The sequence below is a fragment of the Simochromis diagramma genome, unplaced genomic scaffold (assembly GCF_900408965.1).
Source record: "Simochromis diagramma unplaced genomic scaffold, fSimDia1.1 OVJJ01000320.1, whole genome shotgun sequence".
Lineage (NCBI taxonomy): Eukaryota > Metazoa > Chordata > Actinopteri > Cichliformes > Cichlidae > Simochromis > Simochromis diagramma.
Window position 1 is genome coordinate 5895021 of NW_024386773.1, and position 22909 is coordinate 5917929.

A 22909-nucleotide genomic window follows, 5' to 3' on the forward strand; every position below is an offset into this window, starting at 1 on the left:
AGTTTTCCCTCCAGAAATCACATTTATTCTGCTTAATTTAACTTCTGTCAACACGTGTTAGCTGGGATAGGCTCCAGCCCACCTCTTCATGACCCCATTTATGGCGTTATGTACTAAAAAGTCTGGACGTTTTTTGTTTATTGGAGCCTTGTGTACAGTCAAGAAAGTTTGCTTTTGGTACCTTAGAATGATCTAAACAGTTTTAATGAAGATAATTTTTTATTTCAAACAATGTCAACAATCATGGGTGATAGTGTTTCGAAAGGTTGGCTCTGGATCTGAACAACAAGTAGTTAAAGCCAGAAAGTTGTACCATTTTAATTGACCGTACGACATTATTTAGTATGCTAAAAAAAAGAAGCAATAACTACACTTACACCAGATTAATCACACCCAGAGTATTACGCAACTACGCTTCACGTGGTCTGATGAACGACACACCCGGGCCCAGTACATTTCTGCTCTTATGTTTACCTTTAGATTTGGCAGCACACAGCTGAACCTGCTGTAAGCATGAGCACGTGAGCCAACACAACCGGCTCATGTACTCGTTCCCTGTTGGAGTGTTGTGGAATCGCCCTTTAAAGGTGGGGACGGGGCAACCTCCATCTTTGACATTCCTAACAGCATTTAAGTCAGACAACACAAATTCTGGGATTTTAGGAGCCCTAAAAACAAAGACTTGGAAACTGCTTACTCTGTTAAATTGAAAAAAACACAGGGATTGTGTTTCAGTCTGAGCAGGTGGCAGTGGAGATCTGTACCATACACGCTTGTTCTTCAAAAAGGGCTTCTTGTCCTTGCCTTTCACAGTAAAAATCCTGGAAATACACAGTGTGTGGCTGTCTTAATACACCATATTTTGCTGCTAAGCAACTGAAAGACACGGGTCACATCTTCCTATCAAATAAACCAAAAAAGAAAAAATGTTGATTTTGTAATGCATGTACAAAAATGATGATAAAACCTTTAGTCAGTAGCATTAAATAGATGGAAAAACATACATTTAAGAAATTATTTATTAATTTACAGGAGGAATAAAATCTTAATCTGTAGCTACTATTTTGATGACATTATGCACACTAAACATTTTTTATTAGTACACATTTATAAAGAGTGATTCTAATTGTGAACATAAAAATTGTACTTCAGTTCAAGCTTTTCTTCATAAATCTCTGCATTTAAGAAACACACAAAGAAAGAAGCAAGTCATTGCAAGAGAAGAAACCAACTTTAACAGTAGTGCACTAATTAACAGCGGTGACGGGACGTGGCATTTTTGCTGTGTACTATTAGGATTAGGATTTGTTGGGTTTACGATTGATTCGATGACCTTTCCATTCCTAATCCATTGATTGATATTCCGGTTGGAATCCGTAGTCTTTTTTTATAATCCTTAGTTAGGATTAGGCAATAAAAAATCTGTGGTTATGGTTAAGAAAGATGTTAGTTGTCCAAGTTTTCTTATAGCCAGTGTTATGGTTGTGGAAATTCAGGGGAGGTCTGTTCACACTGCCAAAAGTAATGGATTGGACTGAAGGCTATTATTGCAGCACTTTTCCCCTCGTGCAAGTAAAGCTAGCGATTGTCAGACCAATGAGAATTTAGTCTGATAAGATCAAACATGATGAGACTGCAGCCTTATTCAGCAACTCTGAAAGTGACTGTAGCTGGCAGGGCAATAAATAATACTGTTTCTCAAAATTCTTGCTCGGGTATATTGATGGAAGTGCATCAACAGTTACATTGACAACACAAGTAGAGCAGGAGATAAGTGTGTGTGAGCCACGCTTGTTTGGTGAAACATGGATACCCTCGTTATTTTGTGCTAAAAGATGATCATTTTGGAGCTCTATGTGAGACCAGAAAATGGCCGACATGCGGCTGTTTGTTATGTCTCTCTCCCACTCTCATCCTTTGATCCCTCTGTGTTTGTGTATGTGTGTTTGTTTGTATGTGTGTGAGTGTGTTTGCAGCCACTGGTCCATTCCAGGATTGAAATTAGTTCCAGCCCGTTCCCCTAATGGCTCCATAGATCATTGCTCCGTTCCATTTAGTAATCAGAGGACAGCTGTAGTCGAGTCCTCCACGCAAGAAATTACTCACTTTAATGAAGAAAGTGTAATTATATTTTCACTGCAGAGGGGGGAGGGGGTAAAAAACAACAACGGGGAAATCTGGATGTAAGATTTAGGGCAAACACGCATGAAATGAGACTGTTAGTGTGTTACACTGTAAAGACATCAATCCAGGTTTATTAGTAACATCATGTCCTACATGAGCATCTTTTTGCCATCTAAAGGGCTCCTGCTTTTCCTGTGGGGCAGGGTTATATTACACATGGTCAAAGTTTCTTCATAAATGCAAATAATCCCCCTGAACCTAAATCTCAGGCTTCAGCCTGCTCCTACTACTCACTGCTACAGTGAGAGCAAATATACTTAACCATGTAAATCATGAAATAATTGACAGTAAATTCCTTTTTTTTAATAAAAAACAAAAAACTGAAGTGTTTTTTAAGCTTTATGACAATTAAAAAAAAAAAAAAAAGTCAATTGTCAGACAACATTTTTGTGCCATTTGTTGCTCAGTTTGTTTGTCTTAATCAAACAATCACATATAAGGGTGTTAGAGTTAAAAAACTGACAGCACTTAGCCTGACGGTGAAGTTGCTAAGCATAGGTCGAATGCCTGTTGGACAAAAAGGGGGCAACAAAGTTCATCAAAAGGGGGAAAAGCACAAAAAAGACAACAAGGGATCAAAAAAGCGTTAAGAGAAGCGCAAACAGCAGCAGTGGACAGTTTACATTGTTTTTAAGACTGTTTAACTTCAAGATGGAGAAGTTCTTTATCTGGAAACCAAAACTAGCACAAAAGTGGATAAGTGGATCCCACGGACTAGTTGTTTTTGACGCTGCTTCCTAGACACATGATTTTATCTCACACTCATAAGATGTCCAAGAAAATCTCACGCCAGATACAGGAAAACACTCAAGGCCTGTACTTTGTGAAAACAGTGATAAGTTGAAGTGGCGTTTTTTTGTTTTCTGACATCAGGCTTCTTTTGCACCAACAGTAGTCCATAAACATCAGGGGGCACAGAATAAAGTTCATGTGCTTAATTTGCAAATGTGCACGAGCCCGTAAGAGGTTAATAAAGAGACTCGCCAGTGAACGCAGCCTAATCCTGGTTTGACAGAACGTTAACAGGACACTGCACACATTTACGCATATGGCACTACAGCAGTGACTGTTATTTATTCAGTTATTCCTGACACACAGAGAAAATAGGTCAGGGCCTAACCTTGAATCGCAGCTTACTAAACCTGAAACAGGTGAGCTACAGCACAGAGTCACCGTGCTACTGTTGAGTCCTTTTACACAGGTTCAAGAGTCCTGAGACTAAAATGAAAGACAAATCCATCCATTTAGTGCAGTCCACAAATGACTTTTATTTATTTATTTATTTTTCTGTTACACAGTCAGTATTTGCATTAGTGGCTGTTGCATCTATAGTGTTGATGGATGTTTACGTAACACGACTTCATAAATCATAAGGCTTTAAATTCAGTGGTTTAAAGCCTTTGGTTATTCAATAAAACTGATAAACCGGTAAAACATTTATGAGATTTAGATTCGTTTATATCAATTATGTATGATTGTTCCAGTACATCATATGAGTTTCTCTTTGTGTGTGTGTGTGTTTCTGTGTTTTTTTTTTGTTAGTGGCTAAAATGACACAGGAAGTTCATTGATACCAATTAAAATACATTTAGATTCATCATAACTGATATTTGAAACCTGCCTTAATATGTTCATCTCAGATTCACAGCTCTGATTGCAAGTCTTTAGTACAAGTGTTATTTGACTGTATACACATGGTTTAAACGGCAGTTTGACTGATTACTACAGCTGCAAGGTGTACAATGATATATAACAGCGGTCCCCAACCTTTTTTGCGCCACGGACCGGTTTATGCCCGACAATATTTTCACGGACCGGCCTTTAAGGTGTCGCGGATAAATACAACAAAATAAAACTAGTACCGGTACCGAAAAAAAGAAGATTTCTTCATAACACACGTGAAAAGACCCAGGAAAACCGAGTTAACGATAAAAACGATAACAAAATAACGCTGAAAACCCTGAAAACTATACATTTCACACCTGAGCCTCAACTCTCGCGGCCCGGTACCAAACGACTCACGGACCGGTACCGGTCCGAGGCCCGGGGGTTGGGGTCCGCTGATATGTAATATGTAGCTCAATGAAATCAACAATTTATGACAAAACAAATACCTTAAAGTAAATATGGTGTTATTTCTAATTATATAAATCTATGTTGTCAAGTTCCTTCTATATATATTAACCAGTTATCCAATCCTTATTTATTTATATACCCCGCACCACTGCATTGTTGCACATAAACATCAATATGACATATGTCTTGCTATTGTCTGTGCCATGTTGCTGTTTTTGGTATTATCTGTTTTCTATTCTGTTAAGAACATTGAGAGCAAAGAAAAAAACGATCCCGTTTCCTTGAATGTGTCCACCTACTTTGTCAAAAAAAAGCTGATTCTGATGGACCAGTTATTTGAAATTGTGGCTCAATACAGATGCTCACTTTTAACATGAAAACAAAGAAATCTCTGAAAGTCTCTGTCCCTGAACGTTTATTCAGGGAAGCTGCGCTGACAACAGATAAACATCGGCCACCTCATTTGTCGATACGTTTCTTTCTCTTACCCAGGCTGATACAGGGAGGTGCTGTTATGTGGCTGATATATCACCCCGTCCCTACTTTTTAAAAATTCAATAAACCTATAAAATGTAGCCTAAGTAGTGAAAATGTTTAAGCTATGAAACAGAAAAGCCCAAGCCTAATCATTAAGGTGGCTGTGGTAAAGGCAAAAACTAAAACTGTTCTCTGAGATGGACCGACCCTAACTAATCTGATAATTTCACATGTAAAATTAGTGGACTCACCTACTAAATGTTGTTTGTGTCACGGTTTATGGTTGTTTCAGTGCAGGATTTAAAGTTTAGTGCTGGATTTTGACAGCACTGCTACACTGGCTGAACGTATCACAGTTTCCATCCTAATAATAAACTCCAAATTGATTTTACAGTCTGCATGGCAGGCACAGAGTTTGCTGTGGGAGTAAGCTGTATTGATAAAAATCCTCGTTTACCTCTCTCCTATTCTCCATCTTGAAATGTGAACTATATACCATAACCATAGTTTGTTAGTTTACATCGAAGCATTCAGCTACCCAAGTGGTAGATGATGGAAGCCTGTTTTCTGTGACTCTAAATCAAAAATGAAAAGCAATACTGTGATATACACCAAAAACATATACAAAATTAATAACTTACCACGCATAGTAAGTTAGAACTAAAGGGAAACTGCAAGCTTTTTTGGTTAAACAGCATTTTATTTGTTAATCTGGGTTTTGTTCCATGTCAGGATGTTGTAATATCAATGATACAGTGGATGCGCAGTATCAGAGGTGAGGAGTTAAATAGTGAATATTGTGTGTTTTTTGCCCCTTAAAGCAGCGGTCCCCAACGATAACAAAATAACGCTGAAAACTGATAAAAACCCTGAAAACTATACATTTCACACCTGAGCCTCAACTCTCGCGGTCAGGTACCAAACGACTCACGGACCGGTACCGGTCCGAGGCCCGGGGGTTGGGGACTGCTGCCTTAAAGCATGTACATCTCATTTATTGTGTCTCTGTGACAGAAGGGAAACCTGCATGAAACCTGAGTCACACACAGGGGTTGTCTGTTTCTCACCTTAAGCTAATTTTCTCACATTGATCGCATGATTTCTTGTGTTGATGTAAACAGATCTGGAATGAGCCTCAGATGAATCATGCTTCTCACAATAGAAAACCTGTTCCTTCTCTCTGATAGCCCGCTGCCATGCTAACTAACCTGATTAGCTCTGTAACAGCTCAGTTCGTCGTTATGTTAGCAGTTAGAGATTTCACACAGTTATATTTAACCACATGTGAGGCGCGTCTTTAGCAGCTCTCTCTCGATGGCTATGATAGATAGTTAGATGCTTCAGTCTGTAAAACCAGCTCATGAATGGACACAGACACAGACCTCGTCATCCTGAGTTGAACCTGATCATTAACACACACTGACACACACACATCCTAAAACCGAAGGCTCAGCTGCAGCTGTGCATCCTGTTGGTTAATGTGTATTGATTAATCAAAGTCTGAGTGTGTTTCATGTTGCGATGACATGCAGCTTTTGAACATAACACACGGAGCCAGATGTAAACTTTATAAAAATACACATGCGGGCCTTAAAATAAGCCTCTATTTTAGGAAAGTGCCACTGAGCAGCAGCGTTTTCTGTCACTGTTCAGGTGAGAAGAAGACAGGAGATAATTCCCTTTGTATTTTGTGTCATCGCTTTTTAATAGCTTCAAGAAATTAGAGCTGAAAGTGGCAGATAAAAATGGATTTAAAGAGTTTCTTACTGTGGCATCAGCTAATGATCAAATGTTCAGTTTCATGCTAATTTTGAAGCGCAAACGGCATGGAAGTCACACAGATGTCTTCCTGTTTATCTTGTGTACAAATATCGGTCTCATTTGAGAGCCAGCAAAGGCGAAATGCAGTTTATGGTGATGTGAGACAGCTGGAGAAAGTGGAGCCAGAGAAGAGCTGCCGTTGATGACTGATGAATGACTTAAACAATTAACTTAACATCAGAATGGCTTTCTGATTAGTTAACTGCTTGTCAAAAGCTCCGATTGGTCGATTTGTGCTGCAGTGAATCAGTCACGTCACTTGAAGTCTTTTCAATAACAACAGAGATGGGGTTTTGGAATGAAACAAATTGTTCTTTTATTCTCGCTGTTAGTGTTAATCTCTCTTGCACAACAACCCATTCCCAGCTTGTCAGTTGATGCCATTTTGTCAAAGACCACACTAGGGCGGCTCATTTATGCACACTCTACTCTTTGGTAACCAGGTAATGATACTAGGGAGATAGTTCTGTCACACCCGGTAGTCATTTTTAAACATGCATTGTTGCTCTCACCATTTTCCCAAAGCTAACCAAGAGTTTTTAGTGCCTAAATCTGACCAGTGAATGAAGCTGAAAGTCTATTTATGTGATAACCTACACAAATCACCATTGCCAGGATTTGCAATTGTACGTGTTGTGCCTCCAATTTGCTGCCGAAACACTAGCTGGGGTTGTAGTTTCTCACTTCCAGCCTATTAACAAAGATTAAAGGCAGCAGATGAACAAGTAGCTGGATTTTCATGCAGAATTTAATGATGGTACAGGGAATGATGGCACTGAACAGTTGTAAGTAGTAGTTCTTGCAGAGTAAGCTTTCTAAAGGGTTTGCCTTTATGATGTTCCTGTGGTGTAGTTCAAGTGCAGAAATGTTAGTGGGTGCTTTTTTTCATATTTTTGACCATTTTATAAACAAAAATGTGCTTCAAGTTTGAGAACATTGAATCATTTTAGAAAAACTCGTCAAAAATGTAGTCTGGTGATGGGAAAAAAAAAATCGCCTCTAGGTCAAATCCCACCATGTTTTGGCCAAATATATATATATATATTTTAAAGTATCTTTAATGGATTTTTCAGTTTCAGTGTGTTATTCTGCACTCATGAACGTGTGACCTTTACTGTTGGGTTTTTCAGATATAACTTAGTAGGAGCGACAATAGTGTGACCTTGACTGGTTCCCAAATAATCTGATTTCCAGAAGCTTGCGAAGGGTCTGAGTTTACCTAACTGTGGTTTTAGATGACTTATCACTCATTGGAAAGATTTTATTTTGGGCTCATGAGCTGGAATCAGTTGGTTCCTCCACCCTCCCTCTCACATACAGTGACTGAGAGCAACTAGAAATGGAACCAAAATGAAATAAAACTATATCATGATAAATAAAGTAATATTTTTTGTATTAGTCCTATTTATTGACTTTTGTCCGTTTCTTTGGCTTTTGGAGCTGCATGGGTTTCTCTAATCATAATCAAAATACTGGCACTCATCAAAATAAACCACCAACTCCTGAGAAGATAAGTTGGAAACCTAAAATGTTTAGTGGGTGCGTATTTCCTGTGTTCACCTCAGCCATATCCTGTTTGCCGTAATTGGCAAATGAACATCGACAAATTCAGAAGCCACCCTCTTGCAGGGCAAGTGGATCCAAACCATGCCAGGAGAATGCCACACTAGTGCAGTCAGTTTTATTTGTAGACTTCAATCTGACATGTGAATTTCAAAGAGCTTTATGGGGAAAAAATAATAATTTAAAAGAATAAAAGGACATAGGTTGTTGGAGTGGACAAAGGAAGAGCGATGTGGCAAGAGAAAACAAACTCGGAGATAATAAAAGTAGAAAGCTGACGTGATATTGACGTTGATATTGACACAAATGCTCTTTTCGACCTGAATACTAAATATGGGAGAACTCACATACTGGTTATTACAAAATGGACTTAATGGTTTATTCAGTATGACTCAAATGAGTGACTGAGCAGCTGAAGGCATCAGGAAAGTGTTTACAGAGGTCAAGTCCAACGGTTTTTTCCATAGACTTGTATGTGACAGGAAGTTGTTTCTCTTGTGCAGGTGTCACCCCAAGGTCATTACAAAAATAATTCATTTTTAATAATGCAGATTTAAGGTCTTTCTGGTTTGACACAATTTGTCAGACCCTAAGCTACGTCATCTTCTATGATAGTCTGTGATGCAAACACTAGTTAGATGCAAGATTAAAGAAGTGGATGTTTAAGAGTTTTTTAAATTATCAGTGTAGTTTGAGGAAAGCAGCACCAAATGTTGGGGGCATAAACGGCAAAAGCTGCATCCCCAGTTATTCTCCTCAAGGAATACCAGATCTCTAACAGTTCAGTCATGGAGGATTAGGAGTGCAACTTTGCACATGAAGTGTCAGACAAACAGAAATGTTACATAGCCTTTAAATACGAGCAGAAGTATTTTAAAATCACGCCTCCAGATCCCCTCATTATGGTGTCACCTGTCTGTGTGTACTGTGAAAGGGCTAATTATCAGCCACAGTTCAGTTCTGAGCTTTATGTAAATGAATTCCCAAACACACACACGGACACACACACTCACACTCACACACACAGTGTACACGTATGTAGGTTAAGAGGTTTCTCAGCCTGCTGGTCTGTCAGATCTTTTTGAACTCTTTGGTGCAAGAAGTCAGCACCCTATCAGAGTTTCAGTATTAGCTGCATGACCCGAGTCCTATTCACTGTCTCTCTCTCTCTCACACACACACACACACACACACACACACACACACACACACACACAGCCTCAGGACATCCATGTCTTTGCCAATTCAAGCTGAACGCTTCTCTAAGCAATCAGCAAGAGGAAGGAAGCTACAAAGACACTCTTCTTTCTTTCTTTCTTTCTTTCTTTCTTTCTTTCTTTCGAGACGTACACATTTAAATACAGTGTAAGTCATTTTGCAGCGTACCTGGTCTCTGGTTTTGTTCAGAGGATAGACCTGAGGACTTATAAAGCTCAGCCTTGTGTCATTCTGCAACAGAGGATGCGAGTCTGTGTTAAAGAGAAATCTATCTCCTGTAGACACTCGTCTCTTCATACCGGTGATATGGTCATCACGGTCATCATTCTCCATCTCTGGCTTAGCCTGTGAATGAAATGCTTCAGGTGAACTATTGGTCCTCCGTTCAGCCAGGATACTTTTATCTGTCACACATTACAATTTATTGCTCTCATTAAATTTAAAAAAATGTGTTGCTGACAACAGCAGGTGGAGTTAGTTTGGGCAGATATTGGATTAAGCTATAACCTCAGGAGGGTTAAAAATGGCATGCTGAAGTGCCAAAGAACTTTTTCAGTGGCCACTTGAGGCTGGCTTAAAATTATATTGAAGCTTAAAAAAGTAAAAATATTAGGGGTGATGCAGCTTTCAGAGACTGGTGGGGGAATTTCCTCTCTTAAAACACAATACAATTTTCTTGGATGGATGGATTGCATTCGCTTTGAGGGCCTCGAAAAGCAATCGAGGCCCTCAAAGTGCTTTACAATTCCACTATTCATTCACACACTGGTGGAGGCAAGCTACAGTAGCCACAGCTGCCCTGGGACAGACTGACAGAAGCAAGGCTGTCATATCACGCCATCAGCCCCTCTGGCCATCACCAGTAGGCGGTAGGTGAAGTGTCTTGCCCAAGGACACAACGACCGAGACTGTCCGAGCTGGGGCTCGAACCGGCAACCTTCCGATTACAAGACGAACTCCCAACTCTTGAGCCACGATCGCCCAAATTAGCACCCTGTTTAATAGCCTTTCACATTAAATCAGACGCACCTTATTAATCAAAATGGTTAGCCAGTGCTAACAATAGCTGATAGAAATACCACAGCTGTACAGTTTTAGCTAATGTTTGCCATGCAACTGTTTCCAAACAACAAAGAAGTAAACAAACAAAACAAGATTGTGAAATCATCACAGCTAAACTCTAGACATCTTGACATAGTTGCTCCTGTATTTTATGCAGTCTGTGTTAAATGTTTGTTCTGCATCCACATCTGTGCCTGTTTTTGGTAGAGTTTGCCGATGTGCTTTCTCTTTATCTAATTATTAAAATAGGCCTCATTCGGTCACCAGGCTCCATTTAAGGTGCTGTTGGCACTGAAAGAAAAGCAAGTGGTTCCGAGGAAGCTTGAGGCCTCAAACAATGAAAGAAACATCCAGATTAAACAGGACTTGGTGACGGCTTTGAATAGAAACTTGACCACCAAATAAAACTGCATTGTACAGTCAACCAATTGATATCTATTCCTGCTCTGTGGCATATACAATATGAAAAATGCTGAGCAATGACACAAATTCTGATAGCAAGAGAAAAGGAAAATAATAGCAGGCATTACAGTAGCAAAGTCCTCAGCATGCTTGTATTTCTAGAGGAACAGTGACTAAAGAGACAAGTGCTTTAACATCTATGGAAAAGACATCAGTAAAAACAAATTTTATCCACGTTTTCACAGTGACCAGGGGTATTAGCTCCTCAATTTTTTAAAATGTACTTACATCCCACTATAATAACAATTTCTCACAATATGAGGCCCTTCTCTACATTATATCAGAAAAATGTGTTGGTGTTATTACGCAAGGAAACAAACAGAAGGTAAGTTCTTCATCAGAAGAGAGAAGATGTAAGAATCCAGGACATGAGAAAACAAGACGAGACAATTATCTAGAGAGGGATATTATAGCAGGGATGCAGTGAATAAACACCTCGTTACAAAGATGAATGCAGATTTAAGAGTTCAGTAATGTGAACACTACCGGATCTGGTCTAGAGGGATGTGGGGAAAAAGTGATGTAGTCATCCTTTACCGCTCATGCTCTCAGTTTTCAGGAATATTATGGAGACCAAGAGAACAGGGCCGTAAATGCTTCATCCCGATATCAAAAAGATCTTTGTGCTGTGGGGGGCAATTTAGTGCCATGGTTACCAGAAAAATCCCCACATATGGACAGTTACAGCATGTGAAGAGAACAGTGTAGTGATGACTGTTACTTTACAGCGTGTTTATTTCGGGGTAGGGTAAATCTCACATTTATCTTCTCATATAGAGTTTTCACTCCCAGCTGTGGGACTAATAAAGGCGGATCTTATCTCATCTAATGCATGACAGAGGGCTGGTTTGAAAGCTGCCGTCTTCTATTTTTTGAAAGCATCTGTGTCACTTGTAGTTAAATGGAGCCTCAGCCCAACTCTTCCACTCTGTGGTTCACCGATGACCTGGTGGAATTTCAGAGGTTAATCACTCTTTAACGAGATGGTTCCCAATTTAGGCCCGTGACATCATTTCAGTCACTGTTCGTAATGTCAGGTCACATCAGTGCAGCATGCATATCAAACAGGTCCATTTAAATGAAGAAGAATATATTTAGCTGGCAGTTGTAAATTTTTAAAAACTTTTTTTGTAGGAGATCAAAGGTAGGAAAGATGTCCGAGACAAATTTTAAGTTTTAATAATTTATTTTATTATTTGAAAGCTCAAAAACTGTCTTCTTTTTTTCCACAGTAAGGCGTTGGAAAAACCATCGTCGATAGTCAAACTCATAGGCTTGCCTTTTTACATGGACAAAAGGTTAAACAGCCTCAAAAAAAAAAGTAATTTCTGTTTCATTTGTTGTTAAATATTTGTCGCCTACTGACATGCCCTGCAGCTCGCTGTACCACTTCTGCATGAACTCTCTGTTCAACAGTTTGTCTTATCACTATTTAATGATAACCTATTTTTGTGTGAGCAAAAGATGAAACAAGCGGAGCCCTTTGTAGAAAAAGCCTTGTACCTTGTGTTGGATTTTGTTACTTTATACCTGTTTCTTTTCTCAGCTTAAGGGTTTTGAAAAAATACCATCAGAGGATCTTTGACTCTGAAATGTGAACCGAGAAATAACTGTGCAGTTTCTGAATTTATAAGGCAAAGTATAAGAAAACTATTCTCGCACAGCTTAAATCAGTGCTATGCTGGATGGGTTTGGCTCATTTTTATAATATGATATTTACTTTGTTAATACTAACAGTGTATTTGTATCCATATCGGAGTATACAAGGGGACACTTGACTTAAATTACTTCAGGCTCCGTGTAGACATCTGCACGACTGCCAGTTTTTAGTGATTATGTGGATTCATCCAAGACACACAAATAACTTCTGGATTTTAAACTAGCCGTTAGTGCAGCGCCTCAGTTCATCAGCTTTGTGTGTTCCTGAGTGCAATTGTTTAAAAATGAAGCTGTAGACTGGTCTCATACAAACTCATTCGTGCCCTACTGAAATGAAAGTTATTTTCAAAATCTTGCTGATGGTTATAAAAAAAATTTGACAATTAATATCCATGAACACAAACAAATAAATTGCTTTTTTGTTTCTAATCCACATTTTTGCAATGAGAAAGGCTTTTGGGTCAGCAGATTTACCTGCAGTTACACTGACTTCATTATTTCAAACAGTGGCCATGTTTATTATGAGTGTTCCCCACTGTATCTCTGACAGAAAATGGGCAAAAGCATAATAGGTTCTCTTTTACTGAATGAACCTGTTCTTATATATAGCACTTTTCTACTCAAGCTCTTAAAGCATGTTTATACAACATGATGAGCACTTTTTTCTATGTTTAAGTGATCTTCACATTCTGATGAACACATCAGGATTAAATTGGAGTTCGGTATCTCGCCCTCTTATTTTTGGCATGCAGAGTGGAGCAGCCAGAGATTAAACAACCAAACTTCCGATTAATAGATGATCTGCCCTACCTCCTGAGCCACTCCTAAACTAAATTATCAGTACAGGGTTTGTTATTTTGTTATTAGATCCGGGTGTGTGACTTCAGCATGAATTGTTACTGCTGCTGTTTTTCTCAATAAGTCCAGCTGTGGGATGGTGGTGAAAGGAAGAAAAACAAACAAACGACGAGGTGGAAGAACCACAGAGAGGATGAAGGAAACGTGAAGCGGTTTTGGCAGCATGGAGGACAGAGAAAGGACAAATAGTCCTCAGTCTCTGTAGTGGTGTCTTTTTGTAGTAGAGGAAGAATGAATGAAAGTGAGAACTGTGTGGTGGCTGATAAAACTGTAGATTGGAAGAGTTCTCATTTTGGACCGAGGTAGCCCATTTCTGCTGGAAGCTGAAATTTCCAAACATCTGTGACTGGCGAGTGTGCGGCGGTCTGCTCTTCTTTTACTGGAACGTCATCTTAGAGCTTTATTGTGCATCTCCACGGGGACGCTTGCTAACAGGAAGCTGATGCCAAGCACTAGATGAAACATGATTTCACAATCACAGCATTAAATGGGGAAAAAAACAGACTCATATCGTTCAAACCTTCAGTAAAGGTGCTCTGTGATTGAACTCATCTTTATTTTAATCTGACAGCAGCTTTCAGTGACAATCACTGGCCTCAGCATGATCAAACTGGACTCTGAACTAAACCACAGTGTGATGAAACATGGCCAATGGTGCCTGTGACAGAAAGTGTATTTTTAAAATATCGGAGTGTGTCATAGCTCATCATGAAGATATTCTGTCCTCAGCTCCGTTATGTTGTGTCAGAATTACTGTATATTATCTTATCCCACTGCATGGTAGGGTGCTCTCATTTTTATATTTAATATATGTCATGTCACCTTTAGTTGCTAAAATAAAACTATAAAAAAAAAAAAGGCAAAAAGCTTGGAAATGATCTGTTCAAAGAATGCAAATGGTTTGCAGCATGTAGAGATTTAACTAGTGCCACATTAGACAAGGATCATTAAGAAGTATCCAAAAAAATACTTCATTCCTTATTTTCTCATATTTATACTGGTGAACATTAATCCCTATGAGCCACAGATTCAGGGTTCAGACTGCTGTAAATGCTCACTTTGGCAGTTTTGTGGGGGGTTTTTTTTGCTCTTGGGTCTGTATTTCTAAGCGAGTTTATGTCGTGGTCATCTCAGGCACAGAGCTCTGCCTGCCTTCTGATTAAACCAACAAAAGACAGCTAGCTTAAAGGCTAAAGCTGCTTGTTTCAGACAAAAGATGAACTGAGGTGCTGTACCGAGGCTGATGGAGATTTAAAAAAAGGGTTATTTTGAACCGTGAATTATGCAAAGCGTGAGTCCAATGATAACAGTTTACAATATTAATATTCAAATATTTTTTTAATTGTCAAAGTTTATGTTTTCAGATCAGCTTACTTGATTCAGAATTAGCTCATGCTATTTAAGGTATGATAGTATAAAGTCAGCTCACTTAGTTGACTCACTACCAGACCCCAGTCATTCTCTGACCTGTTGGAAACGATGAGTTTAGCTGCAGATACTTGCACTGTCAGTGGGCTCAGGAGCATCCACAGTCTGTGGGACAGCCAGTGTCTGCTGATAGATTTTTGAGACACAGAGTGAAAATGTGATATCTTTAACATCCACACACAGATTAACTTCTACACACATCCCCTACTTTGTGTCTTTGCATAGGTTTTGATTGGGTTTGGTGTGACTATGCCGTAGGATCACCTTACTTTAATTTTCTGTAATCACATTTCACCTCTACTGTCTTAAGCCGCCTCACATCTCATTGATCTCACTGAACTTATTTAATCTCAACTTGTCTCTTCTTATCTCGCGTTGTGTCCTTTCTCCTTATTTTATTCCGTCTAACCTTATATCATTACACCATCCACACCCCATCTCTTCTTCCCTCACCTTATTTGCCCTCCTCTCATCTCTCCTTTACCACATCTAATCTCTCACCTTATCTCGGTCAGCCTTAATGTGGAATATTTCTGCCGCTGAAGCTGTCCAATTAAGATTAGATGGCATGAAACTAGTACGTCTGTGTGTGCTGTGTGTAGGCAAACCCTCAAAATGGCAGAAGCTAGTGTCTCATAGTTTCACCTCATTACTGCATCCAAAGAGGAGTGTGACAGACGGGGGAGAATTCACGATGAGGAGAGGAGGAACTCTTCTTTCGGTCCGTCTGGACAGCATCATCAGAGAGAGCGAGAATAAGAGTCCGTTATTAAAACATGTGACGGCAGAGACATGGCTGAGCTCACGTTCATGATGACATGGAGGCTGTCTTCATGAGAGATCCTGGCAGTGGGGTCTGTTAACATTCAGATCACGTTCCACTGCATACCTCCCGATTTCTCTAAGAATCCCCAGCAGCCATGTTGGTGCCCGCGTGACCATGAGGAGGACGTCTTTGATGATCAGACTTTAGTGGAAAAATACATAATTAAACAAGTGGTTACACTATTTTTCCATTCAGTTGTATGTGTGTGGCATTAAAGTTGCAGCAAACACCAGTTAAAGTTAACGAGAACACGTGATTTTAAAGAGCTAACTGTTGAGATTCTTCCGGTGAATGAAAATCAATACAGAAACAAGCTGCTGATTATCCATTTTTAATTAACAAACTGCAGTTGGTGTTTTTAAAATCTAATTTAAGCCCAGTTTCAATAAAACCACAAGTAAGGAGCTCTGAAGATGGATGAAGCCCTGGTGTCTCCGTCTTTCTGAGCATCTGGGGCGACTGGGAAATCTTTTTGTTTGTACTATCTTTATATGGAGAATGAATGAGCAACGAGATATGAGCCACGGCTGGAAAATGACAGTCACAGTTCTGGAATCAATAACTCAGTGATATTGTTTGTTCCTCGGTAAGCAGAGGTTTGGGAGCAATCTCTCTGCAGAGTGATAAGAGGAGAAACATTGCCATTTTTCAATTCAGTGAACTCATTGATTAGTTGGAGAAATCCAGTGACTGATATTAGCAGAAATTTGATGCAACTCTGCTAGAAGGGATGCTTCCACAAAAATAGCAAACACCATCTGCAAGTTCTAATGGTGTGTTTAAGGAAAGTGTTTTACTCTTAAACAATAAGGTTAAGTAAGGTGAGGTTTGACTGCAGTTACAGAAGGTGTTTTCAGACTGTTTTGAGGTGAACGTTATGAAAAGTCCTTCTAGAAAACAGTGCTGAATAAACATTTACACTGCAACATAGAGCAAATGTTCCTGTAAAGCAAGGTGACATTCCTTGTACATTCCTCCGCCTCTGACTGCCACCCATTACAAGCGGCAACAATGGGTTTCCTTCTCCCTTAGAGATGGGGTGTGGAGCCATTTGAGAGGGCCTCGGCGTGCAGCTGCTGCTCCTCCACATCAAAAGGAGCCAGTTGAGGTGATTCAGACATTTGACTAGGAGGCCTCCAGGATGGCTTCTAGGTGAGGTATTCTGGGCCTGTCTTACCGGAAGAAAGCCCCGGGGTAGACCCAGGACTCTTTGGAGAGATTTAACAAGTTCAGTCAGTATTATCCTTCGCTCTCATTGGTAGTTGTTTCAGGTGCTAATCTCAAAATTTGCTGAAATTTGTGGACCTTTAATGGTCTGGTCAGTCTCTTCCTGTTGGAACGCCCCTTTAGACACAAAAACCCACCCACTTTAGTCCACCAGTAGTTTTTTCACCTTAAACTGGTTGAATGGTAAATGGCCTGTATTTGTATAGCGCTTTACTAGTCCCTAAGGACCCCAAAGCACTTTACACATCCAGTCATCCACCCATTCACACACACTGATGATGGAAAGCTACATCTTAGCCACAGCCACCCTGGGGCGCACTGACAGAGGCGAGGCTGCCAGACACTGGCGACACCGGGCCCTCTGACCACCACCAGTAGACAACGGGTCTTGCCCAAGGACACAACAACCGAGACTGTAACTTGTGTTTACGTGCTCTCCCTGTCAGGTTAATTGATGATTCTTGACATCTAGTTGACTGCCAACTTGTCCACAGTCTGCTGCCTCTTGCCCAGTGTCGGCTGGGACAGGCTCCAGCTTTAGTTTAAGGTTTTGATAAGCCCTAAATCATGATTGCTGCAGTATAAAATGTGTATAATCTGTCAATTTGTTCATTTAGATTTCAAATTTGATTAGCGGGATGGTTCATTAGTTTCCTGTGAGCAACTCATCCAGACTGGGCTGGTCTGAACGGGTGGTGCTGTGTTGACGTGGAGCAGATTGGCTCTGGTGGAGCAGCAGATTGCGTGTTCAGCGGGAGGGGAACTTGGGTCAGTTCAGGCTGCTTTGGTTTCATCGCTCACACACACACACACACACACACACACACACACACACACACACACACACACACACACACAGTGGAGGTCCCTGACCCGGTGACTGTGATCAACACGAGGGGCCACAGAATAAAGCTGAAGGGTGGCAGGATGACTGCTTTCTATCTGCTTTCCACTAATATTTAGGTTTCCTGTGATTTTCAGTTCATCACCCTCTAAAAGTTAATTACATCATTTCTCTTTGGTTGAACTAATTGCAGCCCGTAGACGGTTGTAACTTGGAATGAAGGGTTGTTTTAGAGGTCGCAAGCCACAAAAGTTCAGCCGCTGTTACAAAACAAAGCGAAACAAAAAGAAACGTTCAGGAATCGTCACTGAAACTTATAAAATAACACACCCCATCACAGCTGCTTATAATTCACCCTTGATCAGGGGATTTATTTTTCCAATCCTTGTAGCTGAACCTGAGTGTACCAGATTTCTGACCTTTAGGTCATTTTTTTGTGGCGGAAATGATGAGTATGTCATTGCAGATGGTTTCTGGGTGGAACAGGTCTGTTTTGGTGAATTGCTCAAATAAGTACTGTGTGTGGAAATGCTGCAGCCTGCAGCAAAAGGGGGCTGATCTTGACTTTCTATTACTAAAGTGCATCTTCTGCCCTGTGTGGTGAGTTAACATAATAAAGTTTGAAGACAGGAGTTAGCCTTTGACCCTTATACACAGCTGCTATTGCTGCTGCTGATAAGCTGTGGTGGAAAAAGCATGTCTTGCAGAACAAGATTGTAATAGTTATATTTCAAATTCATTGAGATATTTAGGGCCGGTGAACTTTAGCACTATAAACAGCATTGCTCTAACTAAATATTAACACAGCAACACACTTCAGTCTGACTGCAACACTCACACTCACAGAAATACTGAAAACGGAGTAAAGGTATATCTCTGCACAGTTCTTTAAAATATTAAATAATTTCAGTTAACAGAAATAAAATAAAACCCAAGCCTTAAAAAAAGTGCAAAAACGAAAATAAATTGATATAAAAAAGTCCTTGTTCTTTGTAACTGTGTCTGTATGTCTGCACTCTTTGTCATGTTGCTGGATTCATTTGACATTTCTCCAAGTTTCCATCCACATGTCAGAATAATTACTGTTTTACTAAAGAACAATAACTAATGTTGATGTCAATATTCATGACCTTTCGGTTGTGTCTGCAGGTCTGTCTGGTAACCCTGTCGATTTGGAAAAACGTCACACGGCATTTGGACAGAACTTTATCCCCCCAAAGAAGCCCAAGACATTCCTGCAGCTGGTGTGGGAAGCTCTGCAGGACGTCACGCTTATCATTCTGGAAATCGCTGCAATCATCTCACTGGGCCTGTCTTTCTACCATCCACCTGGCGGTGACAGTGAAGGTCAGTGTAGATCGTCGTAGACGCTGTGTCTTTACCCATTGCTTTCGGTACACTGAAGACTCAACCTGAGCATTTTAGCTGCTGCCAGCTGGTGGTTTTTCAGAGCCAGAGATGAACATATATGGAGAGGTGGCAGTGCTAAGGTATCAGTATAGCAAGCTGCACACATAGACATAACAAAGAGGGTTGTTTCTCCAGTGGAGTTTTCCTTCCCACTGTCGCCAAGCGCTTGTTTGCAGCGTGTCGTCTGGTTTTTGGAGTTTTTCTCTGGATAATTTTATTATTTTAAACGAATTAAGTTAAATTAGTTAAGAAATCAAATAACTGCTAAGACAAAACTACCCGTGGCTTAAAATAGAGGGAACTCCAACATTAACCAAAGCAAGTGAAGCTAACTTGGAGGAGAAAACCACCGTTTTATTAGACTCCCAGGAAGTGAAATCATTTCCTTTGTGAGGTGGAAGGCAACAAGGGTTAAACACCTGAAAAAGGCAAGCCCAGCAATCAGCTGACTGGCTGGGTTGGTCACAACTGAATGGGTGTCATGCACAGATGCAGATTAATTAGAGCACTGTTATAAAATACTAGAACTTGATGTGGACACTCAAGTTTGTGAAATCTTGTGAAAGAAGGCGACATGGGAGTTTCAAATGAATACCATACATGTATCTACTAAGGGGCTGAGGGGTAGCACCAGCGGCCACCTGCATTTTTTTTCTATATCCATGTTGTTTATTTTAATTACATGCTTTTATCGGGTATGTTTTTCTGGGTAAATTATAAGTGGATTTATTTACTTTCATTTTTACGTAATCCACTTTTATAAAACAAGAAATCTGATCATTGATTTGTTTAAAAATGTCAGTAGTTACTGGGCTAGTTTCCATTACTGTCAATTTTTGCATTAAAATGAAGTAAGAAAATAAACTGGTGCAGAAAACAAACATCTAAACGTGACTTTCTTCAAGTGTTTACACGCAGATACGTTTTATGTCATTCAAATAATGAAACTATAATTGTGGCAAGAACTTCATTAGCTCGGTGAGCCTTAATTGAGTTGGCTAAGAGAGGTTAAGAACTGCCATCAGGAATTGTCACTTGATGACAATTCAGAGCCTGATAAATTATCTGAGTCTTTAAGCCTCGTGGTAACACTCACACATTCACGGGCTCCTCTAATCAAGTGAGTGAGAATCTGAAAATGAAGCTGATGCCTACGAAGCAGGGAAGGCTATAAAAGGAAATCAGAGCACTTCCAGCTTGCTGTCTAAAATGTCATTCAGTAGTGGTGGTTGATGGGAGCGCCAGGAATCGAAACAAGATGTCTGCAGAGGAGCAGCAACGGGAATGTTTAGCTGACACAGAAGTGATGCTGCACTGTTTCGCTGCGTGGGGTTCATTCACAATCAGGGCCCACATCAAAGGAAAAACCTCACCTGCTGCTGCGTCACAAAAGTCAGTCTGTGTGGTCAGCAAAGCAGCATTTGGATCAGAGTAACAGCTGCTGTGTGCAGACTGAGATAAAATATGTTTTGTTGGCCTTAATTATCAAAGCTCTGTTTGCTGAAAAAGGGAGCAGTATGTTTGTGGATTGTGAAGATGCTTTGCATGCAAGGGAGTCTAAAATTATCTAGAAACAGGAAATTATCTGCTAGTCATGAATTTCTGAAAGATGACAAATTAGGAGTAGAAACTTTTTCAGCTGATTAAAGGTTAAGGTTTTCCAAGCTGTGATAACCCCATAGGTGTTACTGAAAGCTCAAACCTTTGCACGTCCCACAATTACTGCATCTATTCCAAAAGTAACATGTATTTATTAATTATTATTATTTATTTTCAGTATTCTGATATATGTAGGTAGTTGGTTTATATTTTAATTTATATTATTATTTATATGGGGATGTATATATTATATGTACTGTAAATAAAGTTGTTTAAGTAAAGTTTTTGTTTAGCTTTTGACAGTATTCCTGACTGTGAAGGATACAGGTCATTTTTGCTTTTTGCTAATTTGAAAGACAGCTGAGCAATTAATTAAATTTTAATGATTTTACAATTATTAAAGCAGGATAACTGAGATACAGTTGTTGTGCAATGTTGTGTTTTGTGCCTTCATAAAAATCCAAAAGAGAAAAAATTATAATGTGATGATGTTATGCCTGAGTGGAGCATATTCCACTGGTCTATGGTTGTCACGGCAATTTAAGAATTCAGATGTGGGTTTTTTGTTGCGTCTCCAAATTCTAAGTAGAAAGTCTGACTTGAGAGAGCATCCAGATGAAAATTGCAACTGGAAACTTGGAATTTCAGGATTCCCACTTTAAATGCACAATACAATACCATATGTCATCTTAACCCTCTCCAGACAGACGTTGCAGATTTGCAACAGTTAAGACATAACAACCTGATTACCCCACATACATATTTTATGAGTTTTTTTTACTCAGAAGTACCACTGCAGGACTTGGTTGTGCATTAGCAACAAAAAACTTAATTTGGGCTTGAGAGGGTTAAACCTCATCACAGCTTAGAGCTTCTTGCAATATTTTTTAAACCATTCAGGGCTCGTCCGGGATTTGAACCCGGGACCTCTCACACCCGAAGCGAGAATCATACCCCTAGACCAACGAGCCAGCACCGACGAGCTTCTTGCCTTACCTGTTCATTAAATCATTACACAGTCAGCCATTATTGCCTAACCTTTCCAATAAGAGCTCTCCATCTCGCCACCTGTCTTTGCTGTTATGATGGGATTTGATTTCAACATGTCCTCATGTTTTCACAGCATGCGGCGCAACTTCGGGTGGCGTAGAGGACGAGGGCGAGGCCCAGGCTGGCTGGATCGAAGGCGCTGCCATCTTGTTCTCAGTCATCATTGTGGTCCTGGTGACGGCCTTCAACGATTGGTCCAAGGAGAAGCAGTTCCGCGGGCTGCAGAGTCGCATCGAGCAAGAACAAAAGTTCACGGTCATCCGCAAAGGTCAGGTCATCCAGATCCCTGTGGCCGAGATCGTGGTTGGAGACATCGCTCAGATCAAATACGGTATGAAACGCAAACATTGTTATTTGGTTATTTCATGTGATGTTTAACTGTCAAGCTTTTATGGTGGTGGTCAGAGGGCCCGGTGGCGCCAGTGTCCGGCAGCCTCGCCTCTGTCAGTGCGCCCCAGGGCAGCTGTGGCTACAATGTAGCTTGCTATTGCCAGTGTGTGAATGTGTGTGTGAATGGGTGAATGACTGAATGTAGTGTAAAGCGCTTTGGGGTCCTTAGGGACTGAGTAAAGCGCTATACAAATGCAGGCCATTTACCATTTACCATTTTATGACTACAGCAACAACCTTTGTGGAGCTGCTTTACAATACAAAATTTAAATTTAAAAGGACTCTGTGTAAGATCCTGTTCAAACCCTGTGGCTGATGGGGGAAAAAGATTCTGACCCATCTGATCGATCTGCTTGCAGGAGACCTGCTGCCTGCTGATGGTATCCTGATCCAAGGCAACGACCTGAAGATTGACGAGAGCTCTCTGACAGGAGAATCTGACCAGGTTCGCAAGTCTATGGAGAAAGACCCCATGCTGCTGTCCGGTGAGTGCCTGGAAAACTGTTCTCCTAAAAAAATCAGGTTCACGGTGTTTGACTGAAAGATGGATGTCCTGCTTATAACACAAGAGCTGTCTGAGACCCCGCCAAAGCTAAAATTTCCCATGTATGAATTCAATCCCTTGATTCAGAAGGATATCTGGATGCAGAGTAGGGCTACACAGGAGTGCAAGACTATTTACCTAGAAAAAAAGCAACATAAGTAAAAGCATGTCATTTTAAATATTCAGTAATGTGTCTTAAAATGAGATTAGA

At 40.2% G+C, this 22909-nt stretch overlaps 1 protein-coding gene and 1 non-coding gene across 8 annotated transcripts in view; one reads left to right on the top strand and one right to left on the bottom strand.

Annotated features, from left to right (window-relative positions):
- LOC120717031 (plasma membrane calcium-transporting ATPase 1-like) overlaps positions 1-22909 on the top strand; it is a 130150-nt gene that overhangs the window by 56228 nt on the left and 51013 nt on the right. For all 7 annotated transcript variants that reach the window (XM_040004877.1, XM_040004829.1, XM_040004862.1 and 4 more), the window contains 3 exons: positions 18855-19052; positions 21838-22095; positions 22514-22639. In XM_040004877.1, coding sequence (XP_039860811.1) covers positions 18855-19052; positions 21838-22095; positions 22514-22639 — 582 coding nt within the window. The remainder of the gene's footprint in view (positions 1-18854; positions 19053-21837; positions 22096-22513; positions 22640-22909) is intronic.
- Positions 21614-21685, bottom strand: trnap-cgg. Its single transcript has one exon. It is a non-coding gene; the product is annotated as a tRNA-Pro (tRNA).